Source organism: Nerophis ophidion, linkage group LG16, assembly GCF_033978795.1.
Source record: "Nerophis ophidion isolate RoL-2023_Sa linkage group LG16, RoL_Noph_v1.0, whole genome shotgun sequence".
Taxonomy (NCBI): domain Eukaryota; kingdom Metazoa; phylum Chordata; class Actinopteri; order Syngnathiformes; family Syngnathidae; genus Nerophis; species Nerophis ophidion.
The window spans coordinates 39961296-39978480 of NC_084626.1; the positions used below are offsets into that span (position 1 = coordinate 39961296).

At 43.8% G+C, this 17185-nt stretch overlaps 1 protein-coding gene across 1 annotated transcript in view; it reads left to right on the forward strand.

Annotated features, from left to right (window-relative positions):
• The first annotated feature begins 2721 nt into the window (after positions 1 to 2721).
• Positions 2722 to 17185, forward strand: part of si:dkeyp-67f1.2 (uncharacterized protein LOC556106 homolog) — a 28885-nt gene continuing 14421 nt past the window's right edge. The window contains exons 1-6 of the mRNA XM_061875207.1: positions 2722 to 2957; positions 3848 to 3938; positions 4015 to 4101; positions 4174 to 4215; positions 4284 to 4401; positions 8235 to 8293. Coding sequence (XP_061731191.1) covers positions 3926 to 3938; positions 4015 to 4101; positions 4174 to 4215; positions 4284 to 4401; positions 8235 to 8293 — 319 coding nt within the window. The 5' untranslated portion in view covers positions 2722 to 2957; positions 3848 to 3925. The remainder of the gene's footprint in view (positions 2958 to 3847; positions 3939 to 4014; positions 4102 to 4173; positions 4216 to 4283; positions 4402 to 8234; positions 8294 to 17185) is intronic.

Below are 17185 nucleotides of genomic sequence, written 5' to 3' on the forward strand. Positions count from 1 at the left end.
CAAAACCAAGATCTTGTCAATTTTGTTGAGGCCAGTTAAATAGGTCCAATGTTTAGATTTGGAGAGCAGTGGAAAAAGAGGCAACAAGAAAGTTAAGACAAGACAAAACAAAGAAGCAAGCAGGAGAGGAAAGGGAAGCGTCCACCCTCGTTGAGTGCCAGAGAGAGAAAAAAACAACAACCGTAACCAACCGTGATGTGCACTTTGTTACGGTCTCTGTAACAGAAGTCGGAACGGCCGGGCTCGGCGGCTGAAGTTTGCAGCAATTCAAGCCGCCGGAACAACTGGAAGAAGCGCCGCAGTGTACATAAACATGGTAAATCCAATATACTTGCATAGTGCTTGTCTACCTTCAAGGTTTTCAAAGTGTTTTGACACTATTTCCACAGCATCAGCTCAGCAGTATCTTGCTCAAGGATACTTCGATATGGTCATAGGGGTACTGAAGATCGCACCCGTTAACATCAGGTTGGGGGCCAAACACTCTACCACCTGAGCCATTTATTTATGTGTGTGCGTGCGTATGTATGCATGTATGTACACACAAATAAATAGCAAGGACCCCGGCCAATTTATTTCAGTGTTGTTCCATCAGTGCCAGCAAGGGCTTCTCTGCTGGCCTAACATAACCAGAAATCATGATCATAAATAAAGATACAATTAATTAGTTTACTTTCCCTACATATATAAAAATATTCATATTCTCTTAATGTCATATTATGCTCCTTCCACTGCTGTTGTTTTAGGGCATGGGTGTCAAACTCTGGCCCGCGGGCCAAATTAATTTAATTTGGCCCTTGAGGCAATATCAAATTAACATTAGAGCTGGCCCGCCAGTATTATACAGGGGCGGTGTCGCAGTAACACCGCACTCACCGCCAATACTCATACTTGCCAACCCTCCCGATTTTCCGGGAGACTCCCGAATTTCAGTGTCCCTCCCGAAAAACATTCTCCCGATTTCCACCCGGACAACAATATTGAGGGCGTGCCTTAAAGGCACTGCCTTTAGCGCCCTCTACAACCTGTCGTCACGTCCGCTTTTCCTCCATACGAACAGCGTGCCGGCCCAGTCACATAATATATGCGGCTTCTACACAGAGGTATGTGAATGCAATGCATACTTGGTCAACAGCCATACATGTCGCACTGAGGGTGGCCGTATAAACAACTTTAACACTGTTACAAATATGCGCCACACTGTAAATCCACACCAAACAAGAATGACAAACACATTTCGGGAGAACATCCGCACCGTGACACAACATAAACACAACAGAACAAATACCCAGAACCCCTTGCTGCAATAACTCTTCCGGGATGCTACAATATAAACCCCCCGCTAACAGCAACCCCCTCCCCATTTACTTTAAAATGTATTAGCCTGTGGAAAAAGCTAGTGTTGATATTTACCTCAGAAGGCTGCAAATAGAAAAGAGGCATTGAATTGTTATTAAAATTGTATTTAATATGCCATTGGTGTTTTTCGTTTATTTTTTTAAAGTTGATTTTGCACTATTAAGTTATATAAGCGTTGCTTGTTCCATATTCAGTGTTAAAGCAAATCAGTGTAGCAAACTGAGCAATGATTATTGATATTTTTTTATTATTATTATTTGAAACTCGATTTTGCATGTCACTATAAAGTTATATAAGCCTTGCTTGTTCAATATTCAATGCAAAACTTGTTGGGGTCCCTATTAAAAGGTTAATTTGTTCAACCTTGGCCCGCGGCTTTGTTCAGTTTAAAATTTTGGCCCACTCTGTATTTGAGTTCGACACCACTGTTTTAGGGTAAGGGTTTTTATCCAATCATAATTCAGCTGGCTTATGTTGCCATGCTGTATGAAATCTGCCCGGGGCCTTCAGAATCCACAATGCAGGTGTCTATGCACTGTAAGTGAACGGGCACATACAGTTGTTAGATAATTAAGATAGCCAATCAGATCTCGAGTTGTTGTCAGTAAGGTCTTCGAACTGGCCTCATGTTGAACGTGACATTTATGCGTCGTGTGATTGGATACTCACTGGTTTGAGCCGTGGCGGTGTTATTCAGATCAGCAGAGCCACAACCGGGTCCGTTAGCGCAGTGGTCCCCAGCCACTGGCTCGATTGGTACCGGGCCGAAGAATAATTTTTTATTATTATTATTATTTGTTTTTAATTGTTTAATCAACATACAAAACACAAGATATACACTTACAATTAGTGCACCAACCCAAAAAAACCTCCCTTTTTCATGACAAAACCCACCCCCTCCCCCCCGCCGGGCCGCGGGACAAATTATCAAGCGTTGACCGATCCGCAGCTACAAAAAGGTTGGGGTCCACTGCGTTAGCAGACGAATTTGAGAACATATACATTTGATAGACAGTTGCGATAGCCAATCAGATCACAGGTTGTTGACAGTAGATGGGGAATTGCCCGCCATTTCCACTCGAATCATCCAACTACGGGCAAAAAACCACTGGCTTATACACCTGTGGAGAGGCGGAGCCAACGGGCCGACGGCAGGGCAGGGCACGCTGCCCTGCCCAAGATGGCGGCAAGGAGGCGGAGGATGCGGTGGAGCGGAGAGGCGGGGCTTGCTGGGAGCAATGCCTCCACAATCTAAATCAGGTGCGTGGCACACACACCTGCACACAATTAACTCATCTCCTCCTGCTGTAAAGAGGAGAAGGAGTAGAGATCAGAGAAGGAGTTGGAGTGTCCGCAGCAGATGCAGTGCGTGAAGAGCAAGAGCGACAGAAAGCAGATGACGACAACGGCGGCTGAAAAGCGACCAGCGAACGAGCAGTGGAGGAAGGAGCTGAAAAGCGATCCAAACTGCAGCCAAGCTTTATTGCAAAATAAAGAAGTCAAACCTGCTTAAGAGATGTCCTTCCTTGGTGGTCTGCTGAACCCGAGCGACGACAGTAAGAGACTGTCACAACGTCATCGAATGGGTGCTACAAATTGTGAGTTCAAATATTTAATTTCTTTATTTTTTTGTTACGTTTAAAGTTAAAGTACCAATGATAGTCACACACATACTAGATGTGGCAAAATTATTCTCTGAATTTGACCCATCACCCTTGATCACCCCCTGGGAGGTGAGGGGAGCAGTGGGCAGCAGCGGTGTCGCGCCCGGGAAACATTTATGGTAATTTAATAGGTTTTTTGCAATTTAAATTTTGACAGTGCCACCTAAGATATGTTTTAAAGGCTGATGCGGGTTTATTGGTTTTTAAATGCGCCAGAAAAGAACCCGTTTTGTACATTGTTGATGTTTCAATGGCCAGTAGGGCATTATTGTGTTTCTGTATAGTATTTCTCCCGCAATGGTCATGTGGTGACATCAATTATGGTATTTTGAGAGGTAATCATTGAAGTCGGACATCACTGAAAGCCTAGGTGGGAAACGCACGACCCGCCACTGAATTGTTTTGACCCAATGTGTGACCCCTGAGTCAAAGAGTTTGGGGACCCCTGGTCTACATAGTACATACAAGTAAAGTAAGAAATATGCAACAGAGTAAATAAAGAATCCCAGCTAAGAACAAAAGTTGGAAATTAGCATTAGCTATAAAAACTCTCTGGACGCTACAGTAGTTGCATTAATTTTTTTTGGAACTATGTGCAACTGTATCGTCCATATTTAAATACAATGGTATTCAGTTCTATTCTAAGGCTTTTCTTTGCCTTCCAGTCTCCAAACAGGTCGAGGTTATTGTTTTCTTTGTTTGCTGTGTGACTACTGGCTGCTTTGCCACAAAAACTTGATCTTCTGGTTGAGCGTGTGTGTGTGTGTGTGTGTGTGTGTGTGTGTGTGTTTATGTGTACTTTGTCACATCCTGCTTCTGCCCAGCACAAGGATGAGGACGCTGTGTCCGTTAGAAGAAGACGAACCGCCGATAAAGAAAACTTGAACTCCTGAGCTGCCGTCATGAAGCACAAAGGTGAGCTTGTAGAGAATGGACACTCCAGGTCCTGGTGCTGCAATCACTTACCTCTTCTTTCTCCCTCGTATGACAGCACCTACCTACGCCGCTGTCCTCGTGGTCCTCGTGCTGACGTGGAACGTGTCCAAGAATGTCCGGCAGGGAGCGAGACAACTTCTGGGTGAGCACCTGTCTGGTTTGCCGACATCAAGCGTGGTCGTCACGCTTCATGTTCTCCTCCTTCCTTTTGCAGGAGTGAGAAGTGTGGAGCAAATTAAAGTCAAAGTGCAGCCAGGTGAGCAAAACTTGTTTCATCTAATTTTTACGTCCATTACTTGGCTTTTGTCTCCTTTTTTCCTGCAGAAACTTCTTCGCCAAAGTGCGGCCTGTCCAGATTTTGCCCTCCTCAGCACTTTGCCGTTTATGTGCGCAGCGGAGCCGCCGACGTAGTCGGCCCAAAGATCTGCTTTGATGGTCAGATGTAAGTAAACAAATGTTTAAATGTCACAACAATATTTGAAAATGTACAAATAATAGTTCAAAGTCACCATGACGACCGAATTTTCCTACACGCTAGCCACGGCGTAGGAGTCAACTCGCGCTGACAAACATGAACCAACCGACTTGTTTACTTTATCATGTGCATGACGGAATATTTTTGACTTGATGGATTATATTTTTAGTCTCAACAATTGCTAATAGGAAACTATCTTTCCGGGACCTTCCATGAAGGGTATCAGAAAGCTCAACAAGAAAAGAAAGACCATAATAATAAGAATTATAGGAGGGCTGTCAAACAATTACATTTCTAATAAGATTATTTGCGATAAATTATGTGCATGCATAATTTGAATTATTTATTTTAAATAAGACCCCAATGTAAAGACAAAAATGCAAAATGGCATACAGGAACCTTTTTTAATGTTTTACCTGAATTCAACAGTGTTATTTAATGTACAGTCTGGGTTTATTTTGAAATAAAATTAATCAAGTACATTCATCAGCGTCACCTCGTTCACTTTCAACTTTTTTTTACTTGACTTTTGACTTTATTTGGACAAACGACACAATTGCACTTCATAGACCATCACAATTTAAATTGAGTCCCAACCGGAGTAGGAAGAAGCAGAAGCTATTCCAGTCCCACCCTCCCTTGCTCTCCTTTTACAATTACAAGAAATACATCATTGATTCACCCATGCTATCATTCATTCTTTCGGCAATGTAAACCATATTGTCTTAATCTGTCAAACAGTTCCAAGATGAGGAAAAAAAAAAAAGAAAATTATAAATGCACTCGGAAAACACTTACCTTCCATGTACAAACGCCAAAACTGGTGAAGTGGGCACGTTGTGTAAATGGTAAATAAAAACAGAATACAATGATCTGCAAATCCTTTTCAACCTATATTCAATGGAATACACTGCAAAGACAAGATATTTAACGTTCAAACTGAAAAACCTTGTTAATTTTTGCAAATATTAGTTTATTTGGAATTGGATGCCTGCAACATATTTCAAAAAAGATGGCACAAGTGTCAAAGACTGAGAAAGTTGAGGAATGCTCATCAAACACTTATTTGGAACATCCCACAGGTGAACAGGCTAATTGGGAACAGGTGGGTGCCATGATTGGGTATAAAAGCAGCTTCCATAAAATGCTCAGTCATTCACAAACAAGGATGGGGCGAGGGTCACAACTTTGTGAACACATGCGTGAGAAAATTGTCGAACTGTCTAAGAACAACATTTCTCAACGAGCTAATGCAAGGAATTTAGGGAATTCAACATTTAAGGTCTGTAAAATCATCAAATGGTTCAGAGAATCTGGAGAAATCCCTGCACGTAACATTAAATGACCTTGGATCCCTCAGGCGGTACTGCATAATAAAAACATCAGTCTGTAAAGGATACATCACATGGGCTCAGGAACACTTCATAAAACCATTATCAATAACTACAGTTTGTCGCTATATCTGCAAGTGCAAGTTAAATCTCTACTATGCATAGCGAAAGCCATTTATCAACACCCAGACAAGCCCGAGCTCGTCTAAAGAGTTAAAGGGTTTTGTGGTCTGACGAGTGTTTTTGGAAACTGTGGATATCGTGTTCTCCGGAACAAAGAGGAAAAGAACCATTCGGATTGTTATAGGCGCAAAGTTCAAAAGCCAGCATCTGTGATGGTATGGGGCTGTATTAGTTCCCAAGGCACCATTAATGCTGAAAGGTACACACAGGTTTTGGAGCAACAAATGTTGCCATCCAAGCAATGTTTTCATGGACGCCCCTGCTTATTTCAACAAGACAATGGCAAGCCTTGTGTTACAACAGCATGGCTTCGTAGTAAAAGAGTGCAGGTACTAGACTGGCCTGCCTGTAGTCCAGACCTGTCTCCCAGGGAAAATGTTTGGTGCAATATGAAGCCTAAAATACCACAACGGAGACCCCGGACTGTTGAACAGCTTAAGCTGCACATCAGGCAAGAATGGTAAAGAATTCCACCTGAAAAGCTTCAAAAATTGGACTTTTACTGAGTGTTAAAGGAAAGGCCATGTAACACAATGGTAAACATGCCCCTGTGCCAACGTTTTGCTATGTGTTGCTGACATTAAATTCTAAGTTAAGGATTATTTGGAAAAAGTAAATACGTTTCTCAGTTCAAACATTAAATACCTTGTCTTTGCAGTGTATTTAATTGAATATAAGTTCAAAAGGATTTGCAGATCATTGTATTTTGTTTTTGTTTACAAATTACTCAACGTGCTAACTTCCCTGGTTTTGGTGTTTTTACTATTGACTAAATTACTGTCATACAACAAGACGCCGGTCAGGTAAACATCTAGGTCAGGGGTCGGCAACCTTTACCACTGAAAGAGCCAATTTGACCCGTTTCAAAAAATAAGGAAAATAATGGGAGCCACAAGACTCTTGGAATTTATAATGAAATAACACTGTATACAGAGTTGGTTTTTTTTGCTTTGTGCTATTTATAAACCAGGGGTCTCAGACACGCGGCCTGCAACTAAATATGAAGATTTGATGTTAGTGCGGCCAGTGAGTTTTATATGATTGCCCTTTATTAGCATCACGCATACAATTCCTCCCGATTTGTCCGGGAGACTCGCGGGTTACAGAGTGACTATTACCTCGGACGTCTGCTGAGTCAAACCCAATCAACAAAAATACGGGCGTGCTACGATGGCACTGCCTTTAGTGCCCTCCACAAATTGTACAAACAGCTTACCAGTCAGGTCACGTGTTGTATGTGGCTTTTGCAGATGCACACATGCGACTGCAAGGCATTCTTGTTCAACAGCCATACAGGTCACACTGAGGGTGCCAATTTGAACAACTTTAACACTATTACAAATATGCGCCACACTGTGAACCCACACTAAACAAAAATGACAAATACATTTCGGGAAAACATCTGCACTGTAACACAACATAACAAATACCCAGAATCCCATGCAACCCTGACTATTCCAGGCTACATTATACACCCCGCTAGCACCAAACCCCCCCCCCACCCCTTCCTGCGTCGGTTGAGGTGGGCAGGGTTGGGGGGGAACGGTGCGGCGCATATTAGTAAGAGCGTTAAAGTTGTTTATATCACAACCCACAGTGTAACCTGCATGGCTGTTGAACAAGTATGCCTTGCAATCGCTTGAGGATTGTAATAGAGGTTTCACACAATACGTGACCGGCCGGCACGCACAGAGTTGTGTAACAGCGGCCACAACTACATGTATTTGATGATGTTATGGGTATTGCCATCACGGCCCACCCTCAAAGTTGCTGCCCGAGTGAAAATCGCAGTATGCAAACCTCAGACAATTTAAGGGAAAGGCACTGAGGTCAGAAATCTCCCGGTAAATTCGGGAAGGTGGCCAAGTTTACAGCTGAGCCACACCAGAGCGAGCAAAGAGCCGCATGCGGCTCCGGAGCCGCGGGTTGCCGACCCCTGATCTAGGTAAAGTTAAAGGAGCATATGCATATGAATACATTGTGTGAATAATCTGCTTCAATACATTGTTTATATAATGCAGGCATTAACATGTGGACCTTGACAGCTCTAAATAACAATGATAATGATAATAAAAACCTTGTGATATTTAAATGTAAGCACATAGACTTTAACAGAGTGTGTGTATGCATGTGCGCTCGCTAAATCGTGCCAGAGAATCGTGATCTGAATTTCAAGCAAGAAAAGCGTGAGGTTGGCGTCCATTTTGTATTGCAGGTAAAATAAAGTGTGTTGTATAAAAAAAAAAAATCATTACCATTGTTAAGTTAATATTTCCTGTGCTGCAGCATCATGAGTCACGTGCTCAACAACGTGGGACCCGGCCTCAACATCGTAGTCATCAATGGTGAGCAGCAATTTGTTTGGTTTTTAGTTTCACTCTTCATTTGTGCAGCATTTCAATGTTTTCATGAGCAGCTGCAGTACAAGCAAGACATCTGTTGGTTTTCATCTCCATCTCACTCAAAAACTGGCGTGTCAAACGTACGGCCCGAGGGCTGTATCGGGCCCTCGATCAGGTTTTGTGCGGCCCACGGGATGAGTTTGCTAAGTATGAAAATTAACCTGAAATTTTTGAATGAAAGAAAGAGCTATTCTAAATGTGTCCACTGGATGTCGCAAAAGCAATTATTTCTATCTTCGTAGATGATGCTACGTATGTAAAAAAACAAAAACAAATGATGTTTGGACATCAGTCGAGAAAAATGATCAAACTACATAAATAATATCCTGTAATTTGATATTGATATTTTTTTTTATCTTGCTAGATTACACCAATGAGGTGACTGATGAACATTATCACATAATTTATTCAGAAAATATAGATACAATACTATTAGCTGCAACATGTTAGTGTCAAAAAAACCTAACAACATTATGATTTGTACAATTTCAGAATGTGCCTGTTCAACTTTTAAACAAAGATAAATAATAAATGGGTTGTACTTGTATAGCGCTTTTCTACCTTCAAGGTACTCAAAGCGCTTTGACACTACTTCCACATTTACCCATTTACACACACATTCACACACTGATGGAGGGAGCTGCTATGCAAGGCGCTAACCAGCACCCATCAGGAGCAAGGGTGAAGTGTCTTGCTCAGGACACATGTCCCACTGGGTGTGAGTTTTCCTTGCCCTTATGTGGGCCTACCGAGGATGTCGTGGTGGTTTGTGCAGCCCTTTGAGACACTAGTGATTTAGGGCTATATAAGTAAACATTGATTGATTGATGATTGATTGATGAGACGAGGTTGGTACCAGGTGGGGATTGAACCAGGGACCTTCGGGTTGCGCATAGCCACTCTCCCACTGCGCCACGCCGTCTCAAAGAAAATAATCTTAAATTGTCTCTATTTTTAAGTTATCGTGCCGTGATTTTACCACTTGGGAGTCGATTTTTTTCTATGTGGCCTCCGCTCTAAAATGAGTTTAAAGGCCTACTGAAACCCACTACTACCCACCACGCAGTCTGATAGTTTATTTATCAATGATGAAATATTAACATTGCAACACATGCCAATACGGCCTTTTTAGTTTACTGAATTGCAATTTTAAATTTCCCGGGCCTTTTTTCTTAAACATTCGCATAATGATGACTTGTACGCGTGACGTCACGGTCTGTTATGAATATGAGCGCTGCACACACACACACACACACACACAGCTAAAATCCGTCTGCTTTAATGGGATAATTACACAGTATTTTGGACATCTGTGTTGCTGAATCTTTTGCAATTTGTTCAGTTAATATTGGAGAAAGACGGAGTTGGGAAGCTTTAGCCATTAGCCACACAAACACACGGTGATTCCTTGTTTAAAATTCACGGACGTGAAACTTTACAATGGATCACAGCGAACATGGATCCAAACCGAATGTCAACCAGCAGGTTTCGGTGAGAAAATTGTGGTTAAAAAGTCGCCTCTTACCGGATATCAGCTGAGCTTGTGCCTCCCGTACAGCTGCCGTCGACTTCCCCGAGACAATGCGCGTCAACACCCGGCCGTGGACACACACTTCCGACTATCAGGTGCTGTTAAACTCACTAAAACACTAGCAACACAATAGAAAGATAAGGGATTTCGCAGAATTATCCTAGTAAATGTCTCTAAAAACATATGTTTTTTGTTTTTTTTTTCTAGTCCGTCGCTATCAATATCCTCAAACACAAATCTTTCATCCTCACTCAAATTAATTGGGAAATTGTCGTTTTCTCGGTCTGAATAGCTGTTTTTTTTGGAGGCTCCCATTAAAATCAATGTGAATATATGAGGACACATCAACATGTGACGTCATCGTCTGCGACTTCCGGTAGAGGCAGGGCTTTTCTCCAGTTGCGAACTTTATCGTGGATGTTCTCTACTAAATCCTTTCAGCAAAAATATGGCAATATCGCGAAATGATGAAGTATGACACATAGAATGGACCTGCTATCCCCGTTTAAATAAGAAAATCTCATTTCAGTAGGCCTTTAACACCTCTGCTCTAAAACCATTCTTAAACTTTTAGCTGACATTTCCCATATTCTTACCACTAGTGGTGAAAAATAGTAGAGATCAAAGGTAAATGTCAATATGTTCTTGTTTTGTCTCTCTGCAAACTGAAGTCAAATCCATTTTGTTTGGGCACACTACTTAATCACACTTGGACACATTCTGAACCTCAGTCCTCTTTCATGAAAGAACCACCGCGGTCACGCATGATAAAGCACTTGGCAACAGAGGCTAGGACAAACTCCCTTTAGGGAAGAAACCTCCAACAGAACCCAGGCTCTCAGGGGTAGCCATCTGTCTCGACCAGTTGGGTTGATATAGATCAAGGGTCACCAACCCGTCAATCTTTGGTACCCTTTTTGGTCAATGGCGAAAATATAAAAAATAAAGTAATATTAATATGACATCAGTGACACGTTCACCCGGGGAGTGACCAGCAGACACGCAATCTGACACGTATTTTTACCCCGGCATGCCTCGCCTCTCTCTCTTCAGCTTGACATCCGCAGTGCTCGACACCGCACCCCCCGAGCGTGGCTGCACACTACACCCGCTCGTCTTGTAAACGCTCAAGATTACAAAAATCATTTTGCTGTAACAATGCATTAAAGGCCTACTGAAATGAGATTTTTTTATTTAAATGGGGATAGCAGGTCCATTCTATGTGTCATGCTTGATCATTTCGCGATATAGCCATATTTTTGCTGAAAGTATTTAGTAGAGAACATCCACGATAAGAAATGGCGACTTGTCCAGGGTGTACCCTGCCTTCCGCCCGATTGTAGCTGAGATAGGCGCCAGCGCCCCCCGCGACCCCGAAAGGGAATAAGCGGTAGAAAATGGATGGATGGATGGATGGCATCCACGATAAAGTTCACAACTTTTGGTGCTGATAAAAAAGCGTTGTCTTTACCTAAATTCACAGACGATGACATCACAAGAGTGAGGGCTCCTCACGTCCTCGCATTGTTTTTAATGGGAGCCTCCAGCAGCAAGAGTTATTCGGACCGAGAAAACGACAATTTCCCCATTAATTTGAGCGAGGATGGAAGATTTGTGGATGATGATATTGATAGCGAAGGACTAGAAAAATAAAATAAAAACAAAAGGCGATTGCATTGGGACGGATTCAGATGTTTTTAGACACATTTACTAGGATAATTCTGGAAAATCCCTTATCTTTCTATTGTGTTGCTAGTGTTTTAGTGAGATTAAATAGTACCTGATAGTCGGAGGGGTGTGTCCACGGGTGTCTTGAGTCCAGTGTCTGAGGGAAGTCGACGGCAGATACAAGGACGGCGCAAACTCCACAGATCTCCGGTAAGAGGCGACTTTTTAACACAATTTTCTCACCGAAACCTGCCGGTTGACAAGTGGTCGGGAACCATGTTCGCTTGACCGCTCTGATCCATAGTAAAGCTTCACCTCCGGGAATTTTAAACAAGGAATCACCGTTTGTTTGTGTGGCTAAAGGCTAAAGCTTCCCAACTCCATCTTTCTACTTTGACTCCTCCATTACTAATTAAGCAAATCGCAAAAGATTCAGCAACACAGATGTCCAGAATACTGTTTAATTGCGCGATGAAAAGAGACGACTTTTAGCCGCAAATGGTGCTGCGCTAATATTTCCTGACATTCCGCGACGTTTTCAACAAGAAACTCCGCGGGAAATTTAAAATTGCAATTTAGTAAACTAGACCGGCTGTATTGGCATGTGTTGCAATGTTAATATTTCAACATTGATATATCATTGATATATAAACCCACTACTACCGTGGTCGGTAGTAGTGGGTTTCAGTAGGCCTTTAAAGGGGAACTGCACTTTTTTGGGACTTTTGCCTATCGTTTACAATCGGTATGAAAGACCAAATGTTTTTTAGGGTTTTTTTGCATTCTAACATGTAAAAAATGGCTTGTTCTAGGTGGGTAGCAATGCAGCTAATGGGAGCAATCAATTCAACTTCTAAATCACTTTAAAAATGCATTCAAAAACCATCAACAGCACTTAAATTACATTCCGTGACCTGTATAATAACCAAACTGTACATTGTTATTGTGAAAGTGAACACTTAAGAACTCTCTTTCTATCGTGCTAACACATCGGCATGTTAGGTATTAGCCGTAAAAGCTAACTACATCAAGAGATAAAGTCAAAGTACCCATGATTGTCACACACACACACACTAGTTGTGGCGAAATTATTCTCTGCATTTGATCCATCACCCTTGATCACCCCCCCTGGGAGGTGAGGTGAGCAGTTGCGGGTGCCACGCACGGGAATCATTTTTGGTGATTTAACCCCCAATTCCAACCCTTGATGCAGAGTGTCAAGCAGGGAGATAATGGGTCTCATTTGTATAGACATTGGTATGACTCGGCCGGGGTTTGAACTCACAGCCTACAGATCTCAGAGCGGACACTCTAACCACTAGGCCAAGCTAGCTTCTAAAACAACACGAAACACGATAGATTTTGTAATGTCCAACACGATGTGATAGGATACCAATCTGTACTTACTGAAAACAATCATCTTACAGTATCTGTAAAGTATTAGCCCACATTTCATGGTGTGATTGTACATAGCTAGCTAGATGGCATATGCTGTCCGTCATGATCAATATAAAGTGTAACTCACTCGATGGACAGTTAGTTGTCTGTCTGGTCCAGCTGGCCAGGGAGGATTTTCTGGTTTGTTTGGGGGAAGCACGCCATTTATATCAAAATAGCATGGCTTCAAATTCCACATTTGCAGCTCCGTGTCACGCTGACCTCAGTCTATCGGCTTTCACTCTATTCTGCGTGTTCGCTTCTACAAGCAGCAGTTCATCCTACATTCATTCAGCTTCAAATCCTCACTTGTACAAAAATTTTTTTTAAATTGTTGTCTTTTTTTTTGTGAGCATTCTTCTTTGCTAAGATAATCCATCCTACCTCATAGGTGTGGCATATCAAGATGCTGATTAAACATGATTAAAACACAGGTGTGACAGTAAAAGGCCACTCTGATATATATATGTATGTGTATATATATATATATATATATATATATATATATATATATACACACACACACACAGTTGACGCAGGGGTAGGTCTTGCTTTTTGCCTTAGACCAGGACATTGGGCTTGAAAACGTTGGTGACCACTGAAATAGAGGGACATAGGATGGATAATAGATTGACAATAGAGACAAAGTTGAGGGAAAGAACGTAGGTCGTTTTACGTTTCGTTTATGATGGATCCAAAAAACTGCAGAGTCAGGAGCCAGGTAACTTAATTTAGTGATCTCTTTATTTTTTATGTAGGCAAAAAACAGAAGAAACTTTCAGCGATCGTAGGAGCGGGATTTTACACACCATGAAAAAGGAAAAATAACAAAATGTAACAAAAGGCAGACAAAGGAGAAACAAAACAAATGGGCAAACTAGAAAAGGGGGTAGACGCCGGTACTGAAGGGTGATAATCCCGAGCTTAATGAGTCCATGGAGCATGACGGTGAAGAATTCATGAATATGAGCACACTGAAAGAAGGTAGTGGCATATCCCAGCTGCCACTACTTAACTTAAGTAGCTGGCACCACTGATTAATGCCAGCTGTGCCCATTTGTTCCGCTGCCAGTGGCACGCCCAACTGCAGAGGAGAGAAAGGAAAAAGCAAGCACAGCATATAACCACTCGGCAGCAAAAGAATGTAACAATGACAAAAGGGAGCCCGAGTAAAGGGACAATAGAGAGACAGAGTAAAGGGACTGAAAGTAGATAGATTGAAAATAGAGAGACAGAGTAGGGGGACATAAGGTGGCACAAAGCATAGATAGATTGAAAATAGAGTAGAGGGACATAAAATAGACAGATTGACAATAGGGGGGCAGTGTAAAAGGACATAAGGGACCATATAGAAACATTGTAGAAGGACAGAAAGTAGATTGACACTAGAGAGACATAAGGTAGAAGGACTGGTGACCTTCTGGTACAGACTGCCCATGTGATAGTCTATCTTCTCTTGACTCTGCTGTACTCAGCCATGCATTCATCTGTGTGTATGTGATTGATAATGGGGGATGTGTGTCATCCGGGCAATATCTGTAAAGCATTATGTTTTGCATTTTTTTTAATGTATGAATATGAAGTTTGATTTGCTTTGATAGCGGTACAAAAAGTGTCATTTCCTGCCAAGGGGAATGGTCGCAAAGAAAAAAGCACTGCTTTTGCTTTCGGTAATTTGAAGCTTTCCTGCAGGAGAGTTTGATGGCATCTTCGAACTGTTCTTGGTCCAGGCACATCCATCCATCCATCCATCTTCTTCCGCTTATCTGAGGTTGGGTCGCGGGGGCAGCAGCCTAAGCAGGGAAGCCCAGACTTTCCTCTCCCTAGCCACTTCATCCAGTTCTTCCCGGGGGATCCCGAGGCGTTCCCAGGCCAGCCGGGAGACATAGTCTTCCCAACGTGTCCTGGGTCTTCCCCGTGGCCTCCTACCAGTTGAACGTGCCCTAAACACCTCCCTCGGGAGGCATTTGGGTGGCATCCTGACCAGATGCCTGAACCACCTCATCTGTCAATGTGGAGGAGCAGCGACTTTATTTTGAGCTCCTCCCGGATGGCAGAGCTTCTCACCCTATCTCTAAGGGAGAACCCCGCCACCCGGCGGAGGAAACTCATTTCGGCTGCTTGTACCCGTGATCTTGTCCTTTGGGTCATGACACAAAGCTCATGACCATAGGTGAGGATGGGAACGTAGATCAACCAGTAAATTGAGAGCTTTGCCTTCCGGCTCAGCTCCTTCTTCACCACAACGGATCAATACAGTGTCCGCATTACTGAAGACGCCGCACCGATCCGCCTGTCTATCTCACGATCCACTCTTCCCTCATTCGTGAACAAGACTCCTAGGTACTTGAACTCCTCCACTTGGGGCAGGGTCTCCTCCCGTACTCATAGATGGCATTCCACCCTTTTCCAGGCGAGAACCATGGACTCGGACTTGGAGGTGCTGATTTTCATTCCGGTCGCTGAAGATCCCGGCCAGATGAAGCCATCAGGACCACATCTGCAAAAAGCAGAGACCTATTCCCGCGGCCACTAAACCGGAACCCCAAAACGCCTTGACTGCGCCTAGAAATTCTGTCCATAAAAGTTATAAACAGAATCGGTGACAAAGGACAGCCTTGGTGCAGTCCAACCCTCACTGGAAACGTGTACGACTTACTGCTTGCAATGCAGACCAAGCTCTGACACTGATCGTACAGGGAGCGGACCTCCACAATCAGACAGTCCGGTACCCCATACTCTCTGAGCACTCCCCACAGCACTTCCCGAGGGACACGGTGAATGCCTTCTCCAAGTCCACAAAGCACATGTAGACTGGTTGGGCAAACTCCCATGCACCCTCAAGGACCCTGCCGAGAGTATAAAGCTGGTCCACAGTTCCACGACCAGGACGAAAACCACACTGTTCCTCCTGAATCCGAGGTTCGACTATCCAGCGTAGCCTCCGCTCCAGTACACCTGAATAAACCTTACCGGGAAGGCTGAGGAGTGTGATCCCACAATAGTTGGAACACACCCTCTGGTCCCCCTTCTTAAAGAGAGGGACCACCACCCCGGTCTGCCAATCCAGAGGTACCGCCTCCGATGTCCACGCGATGCTGCAGAGTCTTGTCAACCAAGACAGCCCCACAGCATCCAGAGCCTTAAGGATCTCATCCACCCCCGGGGCCTTGCCACCAAGGAGCTTTTTAACTACCTCAGCAACCTCAGCCCCAGAAATAGGAGAGCCCACCACAGATTTCCCAGGCACTGCTTCCTCATAGGAAGACGGGTTTGTGGGATTGAGGAGGTCTTCGAAGTATTCCTTCCACCGATCCACAACATCCGATGTCGAGGTCTGCAGAACACCATCCGCAGCATACACGATGTTGACAGTGCACTGCTTCCCCTTCCTGAAGCGGCGGATGGTGGTCTAGAATCGCTTCAAAGCCGGCTTCCCCGATCTCCTCCCATGTCCGAGTTTTTGCCTCCGCGACCGCTGAAGCTGCACACCGCTTGGCTTGTCGGTACCTGTCCACTGCCTCCGGAGTCCTATGAGCCAAAAGAACCCGATAGGACTCCTTCTTCAGCTTGACGGCATCCCTCACCGCCGGTGTCCACCAACGAGTTCTACCGTAGGATTACCGCCACGACAGGTACCAACTACCTTGCGGACACAGCTCCAATCAGCCGCCTCGACAATAGAGGTGCGGAATATGGTCCACTCGGACTCAATGTCCAGCACCTCCCTCGTTACATGTTCAAAGTTTTTCCGGAGGTGGGAATTGAAACTCTCTCTGACAGGACACTCTGCCAGATGTTCTCAGCAGACCCTCACAATGCGTTTGGGCCTGCCAGGTCTGTCCGGCATCCTCCCCCACCATCGCAGCCAACTCACCACCAGGTGGTGATCGGTAGAAAGCTCCGACCCTCTCTTCACCCGAGTGTCTAAAACATGAGGCTGCAAATCCGATGACACAACTACAAAGTCGATCATTGAACTGCGGCCTAGGGTGTCGTGGTGCCAAGTGCACATATGAACATCCTTATGTTTGAACATGGTGTTTGTTATGGACAATCTGTGACGACAAAAGTCTAAAAACAAAACATCACTCGGGTTCAGATCCGGACGGCCAATCTTCCCAATCACGCCTCTCCAAGTTACACTGTCGTTGCCAACATGAGCGTTGAAGTCCCCCAGTAGGACAAGGGAATCACAT